The sequence below is a fragment of the Chroicocephalus ridibundus genome, chromosome 23 (genome assembly GCF_963924245.1).
Source record: "Chroicocephalus ridibundus chromosome 23, bChrRid1.1, whole genome shotgun sequence".
In the NCBI taxonomy this organism is placed as follows: Eukaryota; Metazoa; Chordata; class Aves; order Charadriiformes; family Laridae; genus Chroicocephalus; species Chroicocephalus ridibundus.
In genome coordinates, this window is record NC_086306.1 from 6,724,940 (window position 1) to 6,747,703 (window position 22,764).

At 49.6% G+C, this 22,764-nt stretch overlaps 1 protein-coding gene across 6 annotated transcripts in view; it reads right to left on the minus strand.

Moving 5' to 3' along the window:
• Positions 1-21,854, minus strand: part of ANK1 (ankyrin 1) — a 62,655-nt gene extending 40,801 nt beyond the window's left edge. For all 6 annotated transcript variants that reach the window (XM_063358588.1, XM_063358584.1, XM_063358585.1 and 3 more), the window contains exon 1: positions 20,894-21,854. In XM_063358588.1, the coding sequence (XP_063214658.1) occupies positions 20,894-21,019 (126 nt within the window). In that variant the 5' untranslated portion in view covers positions 21,020-21,854. The remainder of the gene's footprint in view (positions 1-20,893) is intronic.
• Positions 21,855-22,764: the final 910 nt, after the last annotated feature.

Genomic DNA, 22,764 nt, shown 5'->3' on the forward strand with positions numbered 1-22,764 from the left:
GAAAACACAACAGCTCTGCCAGTTGTATCTCCCTAGGGAATTCCTATAAAACAGCACAGCCCACCACTGGGAAATATATCAGCTGGGAGGCAGGAAAAGTAGATCAAGAGAACCTGTTAGGATGAAAAAAAGCTTTGCATTACATAGAAATTGAGATTTTTATACTGAGCAAAGGCCACGCTGAAGCACTGCAGCAAAGTAGTCCTTACCTCAGTCTAAGGAAAACACCTTCCCCTTGTCCAGTGCAATTCAGCACTTCCCTGGAAGTCCGGGATCCCTCTGGCATTTCAGCTATAATAGACTCCACCTCCAGTTCAGGTAGAGCTCAAATGTTAATTGTCAAAACGATGGGCACTGCAACTGCTAGCTGGCACACTACATTTGCTCTAAAAAGTGAACCTACAGAGCAACATCATCAATGTCTTAGATCCTGCTTCCCCCCCCCACCCCCCGCATAACTGCATGTCATGAATGCAAATACGAGTCCTCTGCACCCTGAAGACAGGACCTTACCAGACAGAGCTTTTGAGCCTATTCAAAATTGCTGCCTCGGCATAATGCAAACTTTCCCCAGGTTGTGCAGCCACCAGGATAACATACACACTTGACAAAGCCCTAGAAAGAAGTCCTGTGCCCTCCAATCCACTTGGGGTTACCTCCTGCCACACCCTGGGGCAAAGCAGTGTAAAGGTGCCCGCGAGATTGCTCCACCTGTTTGCTGAACAGGTGCCCACCACATGCGGCGATGCCACGTCTCCCATGAGGGTGGGCACGCGAGCCCTGCACGGTGCAGGAGGGGACGTGGCCTCACATTTTGGCTCCAGGCCAGGAGTCTCTCATGCACATCATACGCCCACAGCCACAGCACGGCCGTGGGAGGGAAACGGCTGTGGTGCTGTGGGGTCCTGTAATGGCGGTCACAGGGTGCTTTGGCACATGCCTACAGGCCGCGTGGTGGGCGGTAAGAAGGAATTACCCCAGGGTCCCCACCACTGAGGCACAGCCTTTCTGCAGCCGTGAGAAATGAGAAAAGTGCCTAAATTCTAGAGCTGCTGACAGGGATGTTGGCAGGTCAGAGCTCCTCTGAGGGACAAAACAACCAGGCACGGTCCTGGTGAGCCTGGCCAAGCCATAAGCCTTTGCTCCCCCCTGAGACCTGGAGTTTGGCCTTCAAACAGCCCTTCAGCGACTTCTCCATACCTCAGAGGAGGTGCTTGGCGGCAGCAAGAGCTCAGGTACCCCAGGCTATCGGTGACATCCGCAGGCTGGCAGGTACCGAACTGTGTCAGGCCCACGGATCTGCATCCGAGGCGTATGACAGGGCACTAGGTATGTGTCTTGAGGCAACTGTATGGAGCTCACAGGGTTAACGCTACTGTCAGTCACATTCCTACAGCTCTACAAGTGAAGGTGATTATCAGGGGCATGAGTGAACAGGGCCCTGTGAGGTGGCAGGTACCTGCCTGCTGCCTCCCTTCCCTGAAGAAGGGGGAGAACAGACTTCAGGACTTTGCCTTGAGGTATGTAATACACTAGTAACCATTTCTTTCCTTGGCTGTTTGTGGAGCTGGTGCAGGCTCCATCTCTAAGGGAACCGGTCTCTTTGCTACATTAATTGCTGTCCCTCATTAATCATATTTTTCTGAACACTTCCCACTGATCCCTCTACTTGGTCTCATTCACTCATTACTACCTCAGGCACCTCTCCTTACTGACATCTAGGCATATGAATGTCCCCTTAAAGGCCTCTGAGATTGTACAGGTCAGTGTCATGTTGCACTCACAAAAGCTATCACAGAGTTAAATTAGAGCTCTGCAAAGGGAAATGATTCACAATGGACACAACAGGAATATTCTCTAAGAAAGAGTAAATCCACGTTGAGAAAAAGTGGCCAAGAGTTACAGTGAATAATAGCTGTCAACTCCTGCTTAAGCCACTGTGCACCCTCACGGGCTTCAGGGGATTTTTGTGAGCCAGGGTTCCAGTATTGTCTTAAGTGCTGTTCCCTGGATGCTATAATATCTATCATACACACAGGAAAAATAATTTCTCCCTCTGTTGTCCTGAGATGGCTCCTGGGATGGGACTCAGCAGCCCTGGTGCCTCAGCGCCTCTGCAGTCCAGGTTTATACCCGAGATAAAAACATTGAATTCCAGCAGCAAATGCAGACAAGAGCTGGTTGGGCAGAGAGACGCTCTCTGTTAGACATTGAGAAGGAAGAGGAGGTCTCTAAAGAAAACTACTCCTTCAGCTACAAAAAAGTTTTGTTTTTTCAAGATACAAAATTCTGCCTCTGACCTTTGGAGAAACTCTTCAGCTGCACTATGATGTAGCTGTGAAGGAATGCAAGGCTCCTTCCTCTGTGTCGTTATCTTCCATGTAACTAGAGAAGTGATCTCCCAGCACCAGACACTTCGCTGGCTGCTGGTCTGTCCTCAGCTGTTCTTTTCCTTTCATTTACGGGAATAGTGTGCGCAGCAGAGCACCTTAAGCACATTGCCTTGGAGAAGAGTAAATAACTTTCTTTAACAGTGGGCTTCAATATGCTGAGGAAACTGCGTGTGCTTTTGCTCAGGGAATGAAGTGCATTCAGCAGTTGAAGAAATCATGCCAGGACAGGTCCGGGGCTGAAGTCACTGAAGGAGAGCTGCTCCTCTCTGAGCTCTCACGGTGCCCTCCTGCTACAAGGACACGGGGTGCATGTCCCCTTTCTGCTTACAGAAGAAAACACTCCCTGTGCTCCTGTCACCTGCTGAGGCTTCCAGGAGCAGCCAGGCTCCCTGGTTCTGGTCAACAAGCTGTTATCTTAGGAAATCTGAATGCAGTTTTAAAGCTGCGTCAGCAACAGAAGCTGAATAATTTAAATCCTTAGCAATTCTGCTCCTGCTGCCCAGCCATGGATAACGGAAGGTACTCAGATTCACGCAAGGAGAGAGCTGGAATGAAAAACAGTGCCGCTGTCACGCTGCTTCCTCCTGTTAAGAGAGAACAGCAGCGATGTAGGCATAAACAAGCAGATAACAATGCTCTGCAGTGCTGAACTAGGCTGCTCAGGGCAGGCAGTTGTCTGAGCACAGCAAGGTTGAGGCTTGCCTTCCTGTGGCATTTGTGGTTTCTGGCATGGTGATCCATAATTCCACAGGAAGTCCACAGGAGCTGCTGGTGCCTCACCTCTCAGATGGCTAATCCTCAGCTTCCAACGTGCTGGAATCATCAGCCATGAGCAACAGAGGAAGCATGTGAAAGGTCCACACTGACACCTGCTCTGCAGCTTTCTGTCAGAGGAGGAGCTATTCGATGTTATCTGGTGGGAGAGGGACAAAGATTTGCATCTCCTTTATTGCAGGGGTGGGGGGTGGTGGGGAGCCAATTTACAACTTCTTCTCCCCAGATCAGTCCAAAAAGCAGCACCCAGAAGCATGGGACAAATGAAAACTTGCAAGAAATCCAGTGGACTGGGTTTGCAAAGCTCAGCAGCTAATAGACATAAGAAATCTCTCCCCATCATACCCCTGATCTAAGGAACCGTTTCATAGTCATCCATCAGTTCAGAACTATTTGAGCTGTGAGGTTCCCAAAGGAAATCTAGAAATACAAATTGAATAGATGTTCTTTAGGTTGTGTTTCTTGAACTGTGCACGGTTGCCTCCAAAGGCATGATTTTGGAGATGAAGCAGCCTGCGCTCTTACTCCAAGAGCCAGCTACCTTGTACCAGCATTACCACGGTTCAGTTCCTGGAGAGGAAGCAGTCAAAGCCCAAAATCAGGACATTTAGGCAGCCCTTTGCCCCTCCCTGGACGCATACTGAGCAGACAGCCAGCTTCATAGCATGTGCCTCTCCGGCATTTTATGAGTCATAAGGTGTTCTTTTTGCTTATCATTTGGATGAGCCAGGCAAAACAACTGAAATTTCATCACACCAATTTATCTTATACTCATTCAGGCACAAAAACTCAGGAAGTCAGGTTCAGAGTGAAGACATGAAAGAGTTGCAGAGGTCCCAAAGGAAAGGAATATTCACACCCTATTGTTTATGCTGTGGCTTAGTTCTGTGCTATCCTGGTTGCAAAGAAGATTTCTGCACACATAGAAAGTGTTCAGCAACCTCTGCACCCAGCTTTCCTATCCACCAATGGACCAGAAGACATCTCACCCACAGGATCAACATCCACTGGTTTTCCCCCTGTTAGAGACCAGGCAGTTCTGAGAGCAAAAACATCACCTAACGCAGCCTGAATCTGAAAAATCCCAGCTCTGGGAACTCAGAGTTTGGCGTTATGCCCACAATATGGGCCAAGGGCAAATCACTTCTTAATTACTGCTTATGGTGCAGATTTCTGCTTTCACTCAGGCAGGTACCAATCTGAAAGGTAACAAGGCCCTTTCAGGCTGCAGTTAATCCCCTCCAGCTATTGATCCTATCGTATCTGCAAGACCATGGATCCACTGAGATACCTCAATGTTATGTCTATTTGGGGATCTCAAGATGGAGAGATATCCAGCACTTGGCTGTGGTGCATGCCTGGAGGCAGTGCAGACTGACCTCCTGTGAGAGCAGATGAACGCATAGTCCCCACCTGGCAGGCTGCACTCTGCTCCGCTTGGAAAGAAACCTTCTGCTCTGCTGCTGAGCGTCGAGCGGGAGAGCAAGAACTCGGATCTAAGCCCACACTTTCAATGTACCTTTATTCTCAGCAGTCCCCTGGTCTCCGGGATCTGCAACGTACCTAGACGCTGTGGTCTGCACTAATGTCGTCTTGCTCAGTCATGTTAGTTCAGAACTTAGAAACCATTTCTGTAAACCTCTTCTCTTCAGATTTGTCAAAATATTTTCTTCTGCGCTTGTATCAGCAAGAAAAGCCTTCAACCTCCAGGCACTCTGTGAGGTATATCCTGTCACCTGCTTCTCCAGCAGGCCTGCCAGGTTTCGAGTTCTGCTCGGAGCTCACAGAGGAGAGGAGGAAGTCTCTATTTTAACATTCACAGCAAGAAACAAAACTAGCTGTACACCTGTGATTTGGCAGAGACATTCTCTGGAGTTTGATGACGGGCTCAGATATCAATAACAAGGCAGGAATGTTTGCACCAAAAATGAAACTAATTCTAATCAATGTTCACACCACAGTCGGCTGCAACTCGTTCAAGTTTTTCCCCTGGACAGACCTGGCATGCAGCTGGGCAGAATTAACAAAATTAGGAGGATCAGCAAGAAGCTTGGTGGAACTGCGGTGCCCAGCCCAGCCATTTGTAGGCAACATCTGTGACAGCGGCAGTGCCGTGCTGCAGGTTACCATGAATTTGTGGTCACAGAGCGAAGGAACAATGAAAGGAAAACAAGTCATGGGAAGTTTCCATTCTCTGCTTACCTCTAATTGATCTGAGTCTTTAGACACCCCCCTCCTGGGAGCTGGATAAGCAATAACTGGGTTACACCATCAACAACAAAATCCATAATAGGCACTGCAAAGAATGTGTGTGAAACTATAAAGCACTAGCAAAACCCATTTGTCACTAATATTTGCTCCTGGGGATTGTTCAGTGAGAGTCATTGAGATTATGATGAAATATTTATACTGCAGCAGCTCACAGAGCAGGACTTGTCTCTGCTTTTCTGGCTCCTGTGTAAAAAAACTCAAAACCAACCAACCAAACAAACAAAAACACCAAAAAACCAAACAAATAACCCCACAAAACAGAAAGAAAAGAAAACCAACCAACCCCACAATAAAAAAAGCACTAACTCTTCGACTTCAGGTTCCACCAAAAGCAAACTCCACACTCTGCTCACAGTACAACACCCTGCACCTTCCTCCAGTTACTGCAATGCTCTGAAGAACAGTTTGGCAGATCTGCAGAAAATCCACTTGAAACCCATGAGTTCCATTTAAGGGTAATTAATGAATGATTCAGAAGAGATGTGCACATTTCTGTTGTATGCCCACAGCCCTGCTCTCGCTGATCAGCATTTAGGATGATTTCATCGCACAGTAGCTTTTCCTAAGGTCTAATTCAATTACATAAGGTGCCTCTGGATGAGGAGAGCAGAGTCCCAGAAATCCTCACTCGTACACTCCTTTGGAAAGTGCGCAATTCTGCACAACAGGAGTGAGCTCCTATCCCCACATAGGATAGAGCTCCACCGACCTAGCAGATCTAACAGGAGCCTCACTATTGTTCTAAAATTGAAGGAGATCAACTCTTTTATTTCTCCCAGCGGACCTTTTCCGCTGAATGTCTGCAGTATCAGCACTTTTCCCTGGCCTCAGCAGTAAAATTTAGGGAACAAAGCCTCTCTGGAACCTGCCCCTCAAAGCTCTGTCAGCCACCATACAGGAAGTGTGGGGGTGTCTTTGCCACCTGCAAAACACCAGTACAACGGCTCCTCTCCACAGCCAGACCAATGTCATATTTGCACTGTGTTTAAAGCTCAGCTTTATGTTCATGCCTGGAAATCCACTGCATCCACGTGTGCGGAGCTGCAGGGGACAGAAGAGGCACTGAGGCAGACATCCCAAGGGCAGGCTCACCATAAGCGTTAGGCACCTACAGAGTCAACACTTGAAGCAGGGCTTGCTGCCTCGGCTCCCCTGAGAGCCGGTGGAGAGAAACAAGCATTTCTGAGGGTATAATTCATCTGACCTACTTCCACGTGCGGTGCAGCATGGGAAGGGCTCCCTCCTTCCCTCCCTGACTGGAGGGAGCTGGGGTGAGCGGCTCAGACGCAGAGGTCTGGACCACAGCATCCCTGAGCTGGGGCAGACCCTCCCGTTGCACGGCAAGAGATCCACATGCCACAGGCAGCTCCGGGTGGGCTCGTGTCCACAACGACACAGGATGAGGTGCATGGAGAGCATCCCTGCTCTGCCCCAACACACCCAGCAACACAATCCCATCCCAGAAACATCCAAATCCTCTCAGCTGCTGCTGCCATGGCAACGCCAGAGAGAGGATCCGCCAGCCTTTGATGTGCTGATCTGTTTAAAGCATGCAAAATGCCATTCAGAAGCCGGGGAGCTGCGTGGAGGAGCACCTGACCGCCCTGAAGATGGAAGACTCTCCAAGGAGCAAGGATAAATGCACACTGGCAGGCACCACTGCCATCTCCTTTCACAGCAAGTCGTTACCGGCATGCTGTTGTTTCTGTGCTCCGGCTCACCCACTTAGTGGAGTTTAATATTTAACATCAGACAAGCTGCTGTTTCACAGGGTAATTTGGGTTGTTAATAAAAAATCCCCTTGCCCCCCCCCCCCCCCCCCAATGATTCAAAAATAAGATGCTGTGACTCCAGGTTATCAGCGCCGGCAGCAAGCGCTGGGAGCTGAGCACTCAGGAGTAGCAGCCACAGGGCAGTTAATGGGAAATTGGGAAGGGCCGTTACAGGCCACAGAGAAGCTGGCAGAGCCAAGTAACATGCAGCACAACGCTGTCCCCATCTGCCACTGCATCGCAGGCGGAGGAGGAGGGAGTCATTCCAAACCACAAACAGGCTGCGCAAACCCCCCAAGAGCAGGATGCTCGGTCCCCTCCCCAGAGCTCGCAGAGATCCCCTGCATCGCAAGGACACCTCCAGGCTCAGGAGGACTGCACAACTGCTTACCTTCAAAGGTTAACACTCTTGTAGCATTTAGCACTAGAATTCCCTGAGGCTTTGCGAAAACCCAATGCCCTCAGTGCCAGGAAACGCTAGGCCCTGACCCTGCAAACCCCGTGCCCTTGCTGAGCTACCCGGTCACTACAACCCAAGAAGCTCCGAGATGCGAGGGCACAGAGGAAGACTTGAAACATTTTATGCTAGACTTCTGACAGAATTTGCTTGACAATATGAAACACAGAAACCTGAAGTTGTCTCCTACAGAGGGAAGAGAACGTCTGTGTCCTGCACGCTGACATTTCTACCACTTTCATTTCAAGACTCAGCCTACTCCACAATTGCAAAGTTTCCCCTATATTCACATGCACCCATACCCAGAGTAAGAGGAGGCAGCCTTCAGCAGACCACAGAAATGCTACAGAGAACTCAAGGAACTGGAAAAACACAGGACTTGAAGAAAACAGAATGCAATTACCTGATAAAGATCTTGGCTGAATAGAGGAGTCAATCCACACACCTACACACACACACACTTTCTTAGGAAAAGCATCCCAGGATCTTTGACAGCAACTACAGAGGATGCTCACAAAGACAGTTCAACCTAAAACCTTTAGATTTTCTCCTTTTAACTTCTTGGAGTACAGGGGGAGTCTAAGTACCTGGTTTACGGTGAATACTGTGGCTGTGCATGCCTGTGAATGGAATTAAGCAGTAAAGAAAATCCTATTAATTATTCCCTCTTTTGGCTTCCTCAAGTTCTTTCCAAAAGAACTTGCCAGCAGGTAGAGACTGAGAAATGTGTCCTGGCCAGGATGCCCACTGTGGCAGAGACGTGAGAGCGCACCCATTTCATTGCAGCTGCGTTGCTGCGTTACCTGCTGACTGTGTTTTGGAATGTGGGCCTGCTGGAAGCCTCCAGCATTGTAGTCTGTTCTCCTATCTCTTTGTGAGCCTTAGTGCCTCTTCAGAGGCACAACATCTTCCAAGCAACATGTTTGTATGCATGTTTGTTCATGCTGGACTTCGAAAACAGAGCCAAAATTAGGTCCTTGTTTTCATGGTTGGGCACCCACAGAGATGCCTTGAATTTCTGTTGTTTCCTGGAAGCTCCCAATCACATCACTGGCATGTCATGTACATCTTTTAATTTAAACATAAAATTGATATATGTATATTTTCTAGGTACTTTTCGTCATTAAACAAGCCTAACATTATCTCACTAACCTGCTGGCAAAGCTCGTCAGTAAACAGCAGACAGCTTGAGGGTGGGGAGACGACTGCAGCGGCTGCAGCTCCAAAAAGAGGACAAAAAGCGCGTTACTTGCTTAGTCTGAACAATAAAGGAAACTCTGAAGCTTCCTCCTCTGCTGAGCTCTTTTTGTTCTCCCAGAATGTTACAATAGATTCTTTCTGTCAAGAACAAACTACAGGTTCATATTTTATTATTGGGCACCCTCCATTCTGCTTCTCTGTGTGCAACACTGCATTTATTTACAGCAGAACGTACAAAACACACCACCTCTGCAGAGACAAAGTCTGTTCAGACTGAAACTCCCAATGTGCGATGCCCCTTTGCAGCGAATGGACTTTATCTCCAAGCCTCATGAGGAAGATGCTTCACTATTGCAGCTGCGAGCAGAGCAAAAAAGCAGCTTGCTCCAAGTGTCCTCACAGTACTCTCAGCTCTGAAGCATGACTTTAAAGCAAAGCGAATTAGTAAGAGGTGCCAGCTTCTCTGCCCAAATATCTGCAATTTACCCACAGTATCTGTGTCAGTACAAGAAATGCAGAATAAATGTCCCTCATGACCCCTCTGCTGCTGCTGACGGTGGTGCCACGCAGGGTGTTGGGAGGCCCCACAGGGAGGTGGTGCTGATCCCTGCTGAAATGTTGTCAGGGGACAGCAAATGCTGCTGCCTCACATTTTGGATGGAGAGAGGGTGATCTTGCCTTATTGAGCTGCTGCTGGCCTTGGACAACTCCTCTGGCAGGTCCGAGAGGCGGAATCGCCATTGGCAGAGATGAGTTCACAAGTTTTGAGGAGTTTTGCTGATGGAGTACTGATGGGCAGCAGATATTTTATACTTCTGTCCTGTGATACTGCAGCTCCTCTTACTGCAAGCTCAGCTCTGCAGCTATTTGACAGCAGGCTTGACAAGGAAGCGTTCTTCCCGGTGCCCAGAGAAAGGGGGTCAGCCTGATGACCATCAGTCGCTCTTTAACAGGCGCACATTGCTATGCATCAGTGCGGCGGCACGTCCAAGCTGCGTGTAAAGAGAGCTGCCACGCCATGCTCCGCTGAGCAATTCCTGCTTGGACCAAATCTACTGTCACTGTGAGCCGAGATGATTCTGCCAGGAAAAGAGCTGAAGACTGAAAAAGCTTAGAAAATTATAGCCTGCAGGCCAAATACAGATCCTATGCAGGCACCTCCTAGAGCTAAACACCCCCATGCCAAAGGCAGTGGCCCACAGATATAACCTCTGTTTCAGCATTAAAGATGGGAAGGAGAACCGTAACACTCCTCACTGCAGTAAAAGTAAGTCCAACATCAAAAGCCAATTAGGTAAGTTTTCCCTTTCTGAGAACTCTCTAGCACACCACCACCCCACACTCCGCTCCCCATGCTGCTGCCAGCCTGAGTGCTTTCATCCACCACAAGGCAAATGGAGGCGGGGAGAGAAAGAAGGAAACAAAAAAACCCAAACCAAGAGAAACTCCATGCAGGGATTCTTAAGTCAAGGACACTGGATTATTGAAGTTTAGCATCTTATTTAAGAACACACTACTTACTCCTATAACCAAATCCATGGAAATAATTTACAGTAGAACATTATTGATTCCAATAGCAGAGTAAGAACCTAGAAAAGGAAGAGGAGTGCATATGACTACACCACACAGTAAAAGCTCGCACTTCACTCATCAGCAGAGTAGAGCTGAATCCCAGGCAGACCAAAGGAAGATCTCTTTTACTCTCTCCATTCCCCATTCAGATGAATGGAAGAAAGAGCTTGGTTGGCACCTCACCTCTGCCTAAATCTCTGACAGATGCTGTCCAGTGGAGGCAAGGTACAGCCCAAAGCAGCCATTTCTCTGGTCCATTGCTACAGCTTGCATGACAACAGCAAAAAGAGGGACAACTGACTTGAAAAAATTTGCCTTGTGTTGCAGCATATTTTCACAGTTTTGATATGTTGCATGTTAAGATTTTGCTTCTCCCAGCCAACTAATACAAGGTGTTAAAAAGGCTGGTAGTTTCTGAATCTTTCCACATGCTGATAACACCAGCTTAACTTTGTTTTTAAAAGACTATAGAGAACAATGGAGCAAAAGGGACAGCTAACCTGTAAATGACAAATTAAAGCTGGGCTATGGAAGAAACTAGCATCTGCTGCTCAGCAGAACAGTCTCTCCAAGCAGAGCAATGTATGTGTACTTGTACACAGCTCTCAGGACTGAGAGGCAGTGCCTGCAGCTGGGGACAGAGGAAGGAGAGCAAGCTGCTGAAGTATCTGAGAAGATATTAAGTTTAATAGCAGCGTGTTTGGAGGTGGAAGGGTCAAGTGCTTGGAAAGCCTAGTACAGCATTTCCCACAATGCTCACCCAAGGCAAGGCTCTGAGACCCTGCGTGACCACAGGCTGGTTCAGTCAATCAGAGAGCTGAGCAGCGAGCTTAGTCCCCTTGAGGCGACAGCAGACACTACCCTCTTCTGTTTCCCAGTATGTCCCTTAAAACAGACCCTCAGAGTACGTCACATCCAGTGCATCAGGATGCCAGGCATCTGTACTGCCTCAGGGTCCATGAAAGCACCAGATGACACAGGGGCAGAACTGGAACGAGATCTAGATGGAGCAGTCGCAGTGATGGGTCAGCTGCTGGGTCTTTGCTGCCCATGGCCAGCAGACAGAAATCTGCACAGTGCTGCTGGGGCATCCACAGAAAGGGGCAGGATCTGCCCTGTGTTCAGAGATGCTCTGTGCAAGCGGGGAAGTACAGCGTTAAAGCTGAAATTGCCCTTAGCTCACCCCACACCTGTCTGTCTCACCCACCAAAACAGCACATTCGCATAGCATTTATCTTCTTCTTTGCTTTGTGCTTTAATCAGCAAGTCCTGGGAAAGACACAATGCTCCCCATTCCAGGCATGGCATCATGACAGAACTAAATGGACTCTCAAAACATTATGCATTTCCTGCAGATTATCTGGAAGCCTTAAGTTTTCTGGACAAACGACACTGTAAAAAGGTGAAAATATTTATCATTCTTTTGCAGAGACCATCAGATTAGTTAAAAATCTAACATAGTTTATACTCTGCAAAAGATTTCAGCACTCTGTTCTCTGCATTTCCCATTTCAAAGGTCCAGCATATGCACATAAATGCACCCTACAAGCCCTGAAAAGCCCCGTCACGACAGTGCAGTGAAGGACCATAGCCTTCATTTCTGCTTGTTGTCTTGCTGCAGTACCTTTTTGCTTAAACAGGAGTCTTCTCAGTGACCTGGACACACACACGCGCGCACACACACACAAACACACGCACGCACACTGTCTCCTTGTTTCCTCATCTCTGTATAAATATAGAAACCTCGTCTGTTTTCTAAATGCTCTCCTGCTGCTGCATTCTCTCTCTCCGCCTCCCGAGACACTTCAGCGAATACCTGCTGCTTTGTTTCTGCTGTAGATTTTTCACTGAGGCTGCAACATTTTGAAGCCATAGATTTCACATAGTCCCCTACACAGAAATGTACAGCTCTGGTTTAATGTTTCACCCAGTCAGCAAAATTTGGTTTGCAAATAGGAAGGGAGCTTGAATTTTGCTGCTGTTTGCGGTGTTGTGGCTCAAAACGTGACACAGTTCAGCTGTGAAAGGCAACGTGAATTTTCTGATGGTTCTGCCATACCGAGCAGAACCCCTTCTCACTCCCCTTACAGAGAGATGGCATCGGGAACTTCCCTGCACCCAGGAGGCTGTCCTCTGCTCATCTAAGATTTTAACAAGGCTGGTCCGTCCAATCCAGGGCTAACGTTTTCAGAATCAACCCTCATGGCGTCTTGAGAGCTGGAGGTGAGGACTGCTAAAGCGACGTAAGTAGGGCAGGGAACCCAGAAATCTCCGCAATCCTTGACCCATCCTTCCATCACGCCCCCAGCGATGCTGCACCTTCCCAGACCAGCACAGAGAGGGTACATTTCTGAAGAACCTTGACATACTTAGACAATTAAAACAAATTAGCATAATTCAGACTAAACTTCTAATTTTAGCACTCTGTAAAGCGGCTTTCCTTTGAGCTCAGATGTAGCTTGCTGTACCTCAGCTCCAGCACACTACAGGCAGCTTCCTACCGTGACTAAACCGAGCCCCACGGGCTATGGAGCCCAGGACTTTCACAAAGGGCACTGTCCTTGGCTTCCCATCCTCCTGAAGCACTTGCTCTAGAGAGGGCTCACTCCCTGCACACAGCAGGTGCCCTCTTGGGCAGACACCTTGGCCGAGGGACCGGGCACTGAGGATGGGGCACAGTTTGAAAGAACTTGCTCCTGAAACAGATTTCTGAAGGCTAGAGGGTTTCAAACGTTGCTCACCTCGTTCCAGTACCTTGATAACGGGTGGGCTCCCCAAGCTGATAGAGATGCCATTATTAGCTGAATAATTTAAGAGCCTGCAGAGCAGCAGAGCAGAATGGCACCAGCTTCCCCTCACTGCCTCCTCCCCCATCAGCAAGGCCCTGCAGCAGCAGGGTCTGCTCTGACCTGACACCCCCGTCCCACCCCAGTGCCTGTGTTGTGCTGTGTCCTGCTGTGTTGTGCCACTCCCCCTCCCGTCACGGTGCTGTATTTCCCTCCTGTATGTCAGGAAAGGACACAGGCACAAGCTTTAAAATGCCGTGCTAGCTACGTACTGTACAAGCTCTTCTTCACTTACAACTGACTTTAGCATTTGTGGACAACTATTCACTGGGAAAGGGATGGACTTCCCAAGTCAAACACGGTTCATTATATATTAGCTCTCATTATCTGAGAGACTAGGCTCTCTTGGCACCACATCCTGCAAAGGGCAAGGCAGACAGTGAAAGAAGAAAAAGGTAAACACCAGCGAGGAAGCGCTACCATGTAAATGTTCCAGTTTTTCTAATTGGGCCATTTGAGAGAGCTCTTGCTCTGTGCCCATTGCAACAAACTGTGCTCAGCCCAAAACTCCTGTAAGCTCCCCACTGTGAAGGAACATTGAGATCAGGGTAACTTCTGCATGGCCATTTTCCTTCCTGCACACGAATATGCCATACACCGTCCTCTGCCATCCCTCTCCCATACCCAGTGCAAACACTGGAAACAAAACACAAATGCTGGCAGCACAGATGCTCCCATTATAACCAGTGCATGCTGCATTGCAACCTAATAGGAAAATGCTAGAGGGTGATTGTGAGCAGCAGCGAGTGAAATTGGACAGAGTTTAGTCAAAGGTAAGTTTGAAACAGCCTCTTCTTCCTGCTAACTCCATACCAGAGAGAAACAGAGAGAGATGGAGTGGAAACCTCAGCGGGTTGTGAGAAAAATGCCCCCTCGTAGGTCTCAGAAAGCAGAGCAGGACGGTACAGCGCAGCATTGATGCTTTTTTTGATCCTGACAGCATTTCCATTTGTACAGGACTCCAGTGGCAGGTCAGATAAGCGGCATCAGAGGAAGTCATCGTCACACACAGACCCTGTACTTCCCAACCCAGCCTAAAGCAAGAACTAAATATTTATTAAGCTTCTATGAATCAGAGGTCTGAATCTCCTGACAGTGCAGCCAGCTGACGTAATCCTCCCCAGATCCTGACGGGACTTGATTCCCCAACAACCTTGGCAGAGCTTGGAGGGTCACAGCTACCTTGCAGTGACACAAAGCAGTTCCACGTCGGCACACTGGGCAGAGGTGGGGTGCAAATCCTCAATTGCTCCCTCCCCCAGCGCCCGGATCGCCTGTAAAGGAGCTGATGCTTTACCCCAGTTTTCCAGCAGCTGTGTAGACAAAACACCTTCACAGCTTTATGCACTGGACATTTACAACAGAAAAGACTCGACACTGTACTGCTGCCTTGAGCCTAGCACACACGAGCCGCAGGAAGATTTAAGATGGCCCTTTGATTTGCAAAATCCTTTTGAAAACCTACATAATAGCTAGATAGCTAACGATCGATCCCATTCCTAATCACAGAGTTTAATTCTTTGTCTACACTGTCCCTCTGGTTACATTCAGAGTGGTAAAAGCTAGGGCTTCCCTGAGCCTCAAAGGCTTTGGCTGTCCTGATATCCCGTGCCCCTTCCCTCTGCCACTGCACCGTACCATCATGTTCCAGGCAGAAGACACGATTCCTTTGCCGAAGAAATGCCTCAGACAGAGAGTGTTGGAGTCCAGTCACAGAATCCTTGCTGCAAAGAGATGCTGCCAATAGCTGGTGCCTGGCTGGAGCATCTGGTGTGCTCATAGCCTCACCTAGTGCTGATCCCACATGGTCCTAAAGGTGCCTCCTTCAGTGCTGTGCCACACCACAAGCTGGTTATCTTCTCAGGGAAGGTGCCTGCGTGGTTGTTGCTCTTCCAATGCAAGGAGGGGCAGGAAGATTTCTGGCTGATGGAACCCACAAAACTTTCAGTGGGAGACAACAGAAGATGCAGCTGGAGCTGTTGCTCCAGGAGCAGGCAGAGAAAGGAGACAAAGCAGCTTTTTGCTCCGAGATTCTGCAGGTGGCATGGTCCTTTCTCTTGCTGATGAGCTCCAGCTTGCAGGTTAGATACCAACACAGCTCCCAGCAGCCACTGAAGCCCTGGCTGGCGAAAGACACATCACACCTTCAGCAGGATCTACTGCCACTGAATGCAAGAATCCAGGTAGCCCAATCCAGCAACTGTATCAGGCCAGGCACCCATGGGAGGAGTGCACGATAGTGCTCAGAAGACCAGTTATCCTGGAGATGTTCCGAGCCACATGCAGCCCGGGTCTGGTGAAATCCTTTGCCCTCTTCTGTCCATCACTCTCTCCTCTGCAGCCTCTCTAAACCCAGGGCAACATGAAGGCTGCTGCTTAGTGACAGCCCTTGGAGAGGATGGCAGGCAAGCAGAGAGAATAGCCCCAGTGGCTTCTCCTTGGCAGCACTCCAGCAGCAATTTCTCACCCCAGTTTGTTTCTCATGTGCTTATTGCATAATTCTGACAGAGGTGTCTGGATTTTCCATCTCAGGGATCCTAAACTTTGACTTAAGTTTCAGCCTGATACAGCTCATCAGTGAACAGCAGGTAAGAGACCTCTTTTGCTTGTCACTTAACAACAAGAAGCGTGGTCACCCTATGCGACCACTCAATTGTCCTACTAAGGAACTATCTGAAATTGCTCCTCTGCCGGATTGAACTTGTAACTATTGTTCCAAACCCTACTTGACTTGCTCTACTTCCCACATTTCCCTAGCTTCCTAAGCATGCAAAATTTCTTGAATGCAAAAGCATTCTCATTAGCATCCTCCACGTCTCCTCAATCTTCTCGGAGCTGCCCATCCAGGATCTAGCTCCTCTCCCAGCTCACCTCACACACCTCAGCTTGGAGTTTCTTCTGACGGTTGATGTCAGCTGGTTATGTTCACATTTATTCCTTATCCATGCTTGAGAATACAAAGGGGGTCATTCCATCCTCTATGCTCCCTTTGCCCTTTCCCACCATTTCCTCTAACTGCTAGAAGAGTGTTCTCCACCACAGCTCCTACCAAACAGAAACACCTCTCTCTCTTTCCCACCTATTTCAGACCCTCTCTCAATTTTCTTGTCTCCCTTCTCTGAAGCCCCCTCCAGCCTCTCCTGCTAGGATGTATTTCAGTGTGTGTGTGAGCACTAAAATATTTCCTGCTGCAGCGTGCAGAAGAAACACTGCACCAAGCGCAGGTGCCAGCCTGTACTGTGGAGTCACGAACATTCAGACTGGGCTGCATGCTGTTTCCAGGAAAAGGACAACTAGAAAAAATGCAAGGACTTTTATGCACAGAGTTTCTTGTTCGGAATCATTCTCTTTTACCATTCAAGAATGCATCATGTGAGATGCTCTACAAATCCATAACAAGAGACTGTCTTGCCCTTGGACACTTGCAAGACAAAGAAACTAGACCGGAGTGGAAATAAAACAGCAGTTTCTCCGCCCGCCCCGCGCCCCCCCCCCCCCCCCAAAAAAAAAAGAAGAAAAAAAGAAATGGTAAATTCAGGCAGCCTTGTCCTCTATTCTTTAGATGTCCAAGCAAAACTTACTTTGATGCATGTTTGAAACAAGGGGTGAGCCAAGTACCGGGCCACAGTTTGGGGGTTAGATATTTGGGGCCCTTTCTAACAACCTCTTTGGTGAGCTCTGCTAATGCTTCCAGAGTTCCTGGAAAGGGATTTGGTCCACTTTCTACCTTTAATACATAACCACAACGAGCAGCCACATGCAACTCAAAAAGGACTCAACTGCAGTGTGTTCACATAAAAAGTTACAGACCTGCCCCGCAAACTGCGTCAAAACATCACGTCCTCACAATGTGTTGTGCTGCTCCCCACTTATCCTGCAGAAGGCAGGTCTGTATCTTTTAAGTGACTTCCAAGCGAGGGCTTTCTGCCTCTTGAGGAGCCTGATCACAGCACACCTGCAGTGAAAGGAAGGAAGCGTTCTTGACCATCGCTACCTCCCAAAACCGCAAGAAAAGACAGATAGCTGCATCCAAAGCCCCGATGCTGCCTTCTGTCACCACTTGCCTGTCAGTGCAGGTGGACACATCAGAGACGCCACATACAGCCCAGCAGCTGTAACCGAGTGGCTCTGGTCACCTGTGAACTGGTCATCTAAGCAAAATGCACAGAGATCTGAAGCTAGGATACTGCAGCAGGGATAGCAAAAGCCAGCCCAGGTGATGCTTGGCAAATTCTCTAATGGCAGTGAACTTCTCTTATTCACTTCACAGCCTCCTTTGCTGACGGGCTCCTCTGTCTGCAGGGCACCCTGAAGAGCCACCAACACATTATGCTAGACCTCATAATTCCTCACAATTAGTGCTTGAACTAAATGTGGGAAGGGACGGGACGCTGAAATCTTGCTCCCTAGAGTCATCCTCAGGCTGAGGCCATCTCCAGCTGTGCTGCAGGGCCCGCAGAGCAGGAGCACTCTTCCGGACACGTCTGTCTGTCAAATGGACAGCTCGGCCCAAAACACAAGCGTGGCCAGGCTGCACGGGGAGCGAGGGTGAGTGACAAGATACCATGCCTCAAATCCTCCGTGTCCAATGAAACGTCAACTCTTATTGTCTGAGTTAAAACGGTTGGGGGCAGGGAATACCGGTGGAGCGACAAGGTTATAGACCTGGACTGTCCCCGTGCTGAGAGACAAATGAGAGGCACACAACGCAGAAATGGACGGTGCAAGGTCAATCAGGTTCTCGTTACATGCATTTAATAGAGAAGCCAAGAAATTGCCATGGAAACTAAAAAGTAACAAATATAATCATGGTCCAAGGAGACCATGGGTTTTGGGCAACACAGCATTAAATAACAACTCACTGCCTCCAGGTGTCACAGGACACAAGGCTCTTGCAGGATTCAACCATGCAGTTCATGGGACACACAGCCACACAAAAATGGCTGGAAACACTAAGGGATACAAAGCTCTCATGCCCCAAGACATAACATCAGCTTGCATGGGATGAGAAGAAACTTGGTTCTGGGGCTCTTATCTCCTTCCTCTGGCCATCTCCACCACTTCATATCATGCTAGCCTTTCCTTGGATCATGGGTTACCCCTCTAATAATAACTTGCATTGCAGCAGCGCACGGCGGGCTCAGTCATAAAATCAAGACGCTGATACGCTGCACTGTACAAACACCAAGCAAGTAAACAGCCTCTGCCCAAACGAGCCTATTTTTGCGTACGAAGCAAAGGCAGCAGCAGGACCCGGTGACAGAACCGTGCGGAGCTTTTTGGAGGAGAGGCCTTTGCAGGGACATGGCACAAGGCCCGTGCAGACGGAGCGGGCACAGCAGACACCCCGGCTAACGCGGGCTGAACTCCCACAGCTGCCGCAGCAAAACAGAATGAGAAACTCCAACACGTTCTGGCAGCCCTCAGCTTGGCCCCAGGGAGACTTGCACAGTGAACCACCACCACTAGAGACACTCAGCTTTGGTGGCAGGGACTAAGAACAGAGAGCTGGCCCAACAGCAAAATGTCCTGGTTTGGTGCTTCTTCACTCACGAACCCCTTCACAGCCCTCTCACAACGTTAAGAGACAAGCTGCTCCACCAGCCCCAAGAACAAGGGGCCCTGCAGGGAGAAGCCATGGGCCTGCAGGCAGCAAGCAGTTATCTCTGAAGAAGGCAGCATTCAACACGACAGCGTGGCACCTGAAAGACCCCAACCCAACCTCCTCGCTGCTGTCTGCAGACTTCACATCTGTCCTGAATGTGTCCACCGGCCTCCCCCTCATTACAGACAGACACGGGCCCCTCCTGGGCTGCCCTGGCATTAAGAAAAGCAAACGTTCTTACACCCAGCTTCGGTCCAAAGAGGAGCAGGAGGGTCAAGAGGGGCTCAGCCCGCTCTGGCCGCAATCACCAAGCCAGGACACCAGCAGGTCCCCCTTCCCAGTCCGTTCCCGGGGTTCACCACTCAGGAGGGGACGGCTGAAGATCAGCTCCTCCTCAGCGCACCACAGCCCTGATGGTTTCTGCAAGGACGGTTTCTTGCTCCATGCTCCCCCCGCTGTGACAACCCCAAACAGTAACTACAAAAGGCTTGTAAGGTCTCTCCCACCCCAGGGAAGCGAACCCCTTTGGGTGCATTCAGCAGTGCTTCTCCAGCTCCCTCGCTTGCACCACACCGTGTCTTGGCAGCAAGCGCAGCTCGGGTCCCCCACAAGGAGCTGGCTAGAAGGTGCCCTCTCTAGTACCTTCCAGCTGAGGAAGTCCAGACACTTTGTAGGTATCTTTGGATCTCCCAACCCATCGCCAAGGCACGCGTACACTGCTTCTGGGGGGTGAGGGCAGAACGGAAGAGGATGCTTTTCTCAAAGACTCACAGAGTGAGCCTTCACCAGAAACAGGGATGAATGAAATCTAGGAATTCCAGTGTCCAGGACCAGCCTAGACAGCCTGAACCAGCAGTTATCCGGCAGTGTGGCAGGAAGAATAAAAGCCTGAGGGTTAGTTAGCAGTGCCTGTCCCCAGCATCTCAGCAAGACTCTTCCAGGACTCTGAGGGCGCAGCTATTGAGATGCTCCACGCAGTAGAGCTCTGCTGTGAGGCTCTTGCTTAGAGGGGGCACGTGGAAGTCTCCCAGTCTTTTGCTAAAGACAGATGAGGAGCCCACCTAAGACATCCCTGTATTGCAACCTCCTCTCACATATATCCTTGTTTACCCTTGGTGTCACCTCTCTCCTTGCTGCCTCTGCGTTGGTGCATAGCACATACCCCCTCAGGCCCTGCTGTGAGAAGAACATTCAGCTCAAGAGGTCTTCAAGGGGCAGCAAAGCTTTCTTAGCAACATGCCTGCTCCTGCAGGGAGCTGGCGGCAAGAAAAAACTGGCAGTGACTTTCCAGAGAGGAGCTACAGCTTGGAACGGCTGGAGGAGCCCAGGCTCCAGCACGTCAGTGTCAGCAGAGGGGAAAGACACCTCGTTGTGCTCCTGACCCCCCCTCACCTGCTGCCAGCAGGTAACATGCCTTTGCTGTGAGGGATGACCTGTGTCGCTCGCACAAAGGCAGCCTGCCCCGAGCAGCAGCGGAGCTCACCGTCCCCTGCACAGAGCCGCCTTCTCTGTCAGCGCCCTGCTCCCGCTGCAGCCAGGTTTCAGTGTTTTGCAGGGATCGAGCAGGCCACGGCGTGGACGTCAGCCTTGCTCCTGCACTAGAGAAAGGGGTGGGGGGCTTCTGCCCCTTTGCTCTGCAGACACAGAGTAACTCTGGGAAACTGCATGAAACTAGAAGCCAGCAATTTTATCTTAGAGATCAAATCTGTTAATAGGCCAAGTGAGTATCTTTATCTGCCTTGACAAACCCCCCGCTTCCCTTCTCCCGTCACCAGGCTTTTTTATATTCCCCCCCGCCGCCTAAGCTATCAGGACAAACAGCAGATTCCTGGCCCCAAAAGTTGTCCTCTGTTTGGCAGACTGTTTCTTGTGCTGACTGCACAGAGATCTGTACAGGGACCAGACTGTCCCTCTGTCCTCTCCCCCGCCAAAAACACTAACATCACTCACTGCCACAAGCGCAGGAATCACAATACAGGGCTGCTCGCCCCAGGGCCACTCACCTTTTTCTTCCGGTCCCGAGAGCGGTTCCTGCGCTTGCGATTAGATTCTTCCTTCTCCTTCTGCTCCTGCAGAGCCTGAGCCTCAATATCTTTGATTTTCTTCAGCTGCTTCGCTGCTTGAGCCATGGCCGGTCAGACTGCAGGTCCCTCCACAGCTCACACCTGCACTTTCCACAGCACCCTCCAGCTCCTGGCCAAGAAAGTCCCTTCCCCTTGCTCAAATGCTGTCGACCCAGATGAGCGTGGAACCAGTAACGAGAGGAAAATAGAAAGCAGTCAGCAAGCCCCAAAGGGCAGACGATGTCTCCAGCTAATTGCTAAATGGAGTCTGGGACACCTTTATAAAGCATTAAAAACCCTAAATCCAGCTGTTCCAGAGGCTCTGTGCACCATTGCAGCAGCCCCTGACTGCGCTGGCACATCATGCAGAATCCGCCTTGTGGGACAGGGCACCGGGCTGGTGCTGTGCTCTCTCCCTCGCTGTCTCTCCTGCAGCACGAGAAGAGATGCAGGCAGTCAGCCACAGGAAGGAAAATAACTCTCAGCAATTAATGCACGATGACAATGGAGAAGCGGCGGAAAAGGAGGCTGATGCATTTCATCCCGACTTCTGGGTTCTCTGAAGCAATGCATAAAGAGCAGTAACCTGCATGTAGTCAGTCAGTGGCTTTACCACTGCAGTGCTGCTGAGGCAGGCACATATTCCAGTCTCTCCAATTTTCTTCCTCTCAGTCTCTCTCTGTGCAGCAGCCGCATCGCTCGTTCGCTCTCTGGGTTACGATTCCAGCTCCTTTCAAGGGGAGCAAGAGGGAATCACTGCATTGGTTAGGAGGCAGGCAGCATCTCTGCTCAGAAAACAGACGATACTGCAAAGGATATGCCAAGTACTGGAGCAAAGTGCAGCTTAACAGCATCCTTTCCTCCTCGCATCTCGCCACTGAATGAGCAGCAAGGGGAGGGGAGGGATCTTGGCTGTGAATGGGAGATAGACACCAAGGGCTCAGTCTGCTCTGACTACACAGCACCAGAAAAGTAAACTGGAGCCACCAGCTCCTGCTCACCCAGGCATCGCCAGGGTCCTCTCTGAGGATGCCCAGTCAAGGCTCCTGGAGAGTCAGCCCCCCCTTCTCCACACACATGTACATTTCACCTCCAGCTGCCTTCCAAAAGCACAAACAATTCCATGTTGGAAGCCAGGGGTAAGGCCTGGAGGTGTAACTTTGGTTCCTGCACCAGCATAAAACTGGGGTCGGCTCTTTGGTGGTGACCGTAACGTGACCTGCAACAAAGTGTGCTTTACATTCAGGCACTCCTGAGCACCCCCTGCCTTTATCGGCTTAATTCTTGTCCCTCAGAAAATCTGTCCCCTGTGTGCAAACCCACGGGCAAAGCACTGGGAAAATTATCTGCCCAGGTGGAAGCCCTGCACACGCTGCACTTTTCTGGCACGGTTTCCCCAATACTAGACAGAAAGGGCCCCTTTTGTGTCAAAAGATGGCAAACCAGGGGTTAATGTCCATTTCTCAGCAACTACTTGACAGTCATAGGTTATTTAGACTGGCAAGAAGCCAAGATGCAGACTTAATTGTACAGACACTATACCTCACTTTTCTGTCTGAGTAAGTTTTCCTGCATTTCTTTTCCCTTTGAAGTTCCTCTAATTCTGTTGGTTCACCCACAGACCAAGGAGGGTGCTAAAAACAGGAAAAAGACTGGTGTATCATATAGTTTTCAAAGAATATGATGACTGAGAATATAGAGAAGGTCCTAATAAAATACGAAGACTGGGAAATCATCACATTTTGCAAAGCTTTTGCAAGGACAGCTTTAGTTCTGTGTACTGTACCCACATGGATAAATAACACACTCAA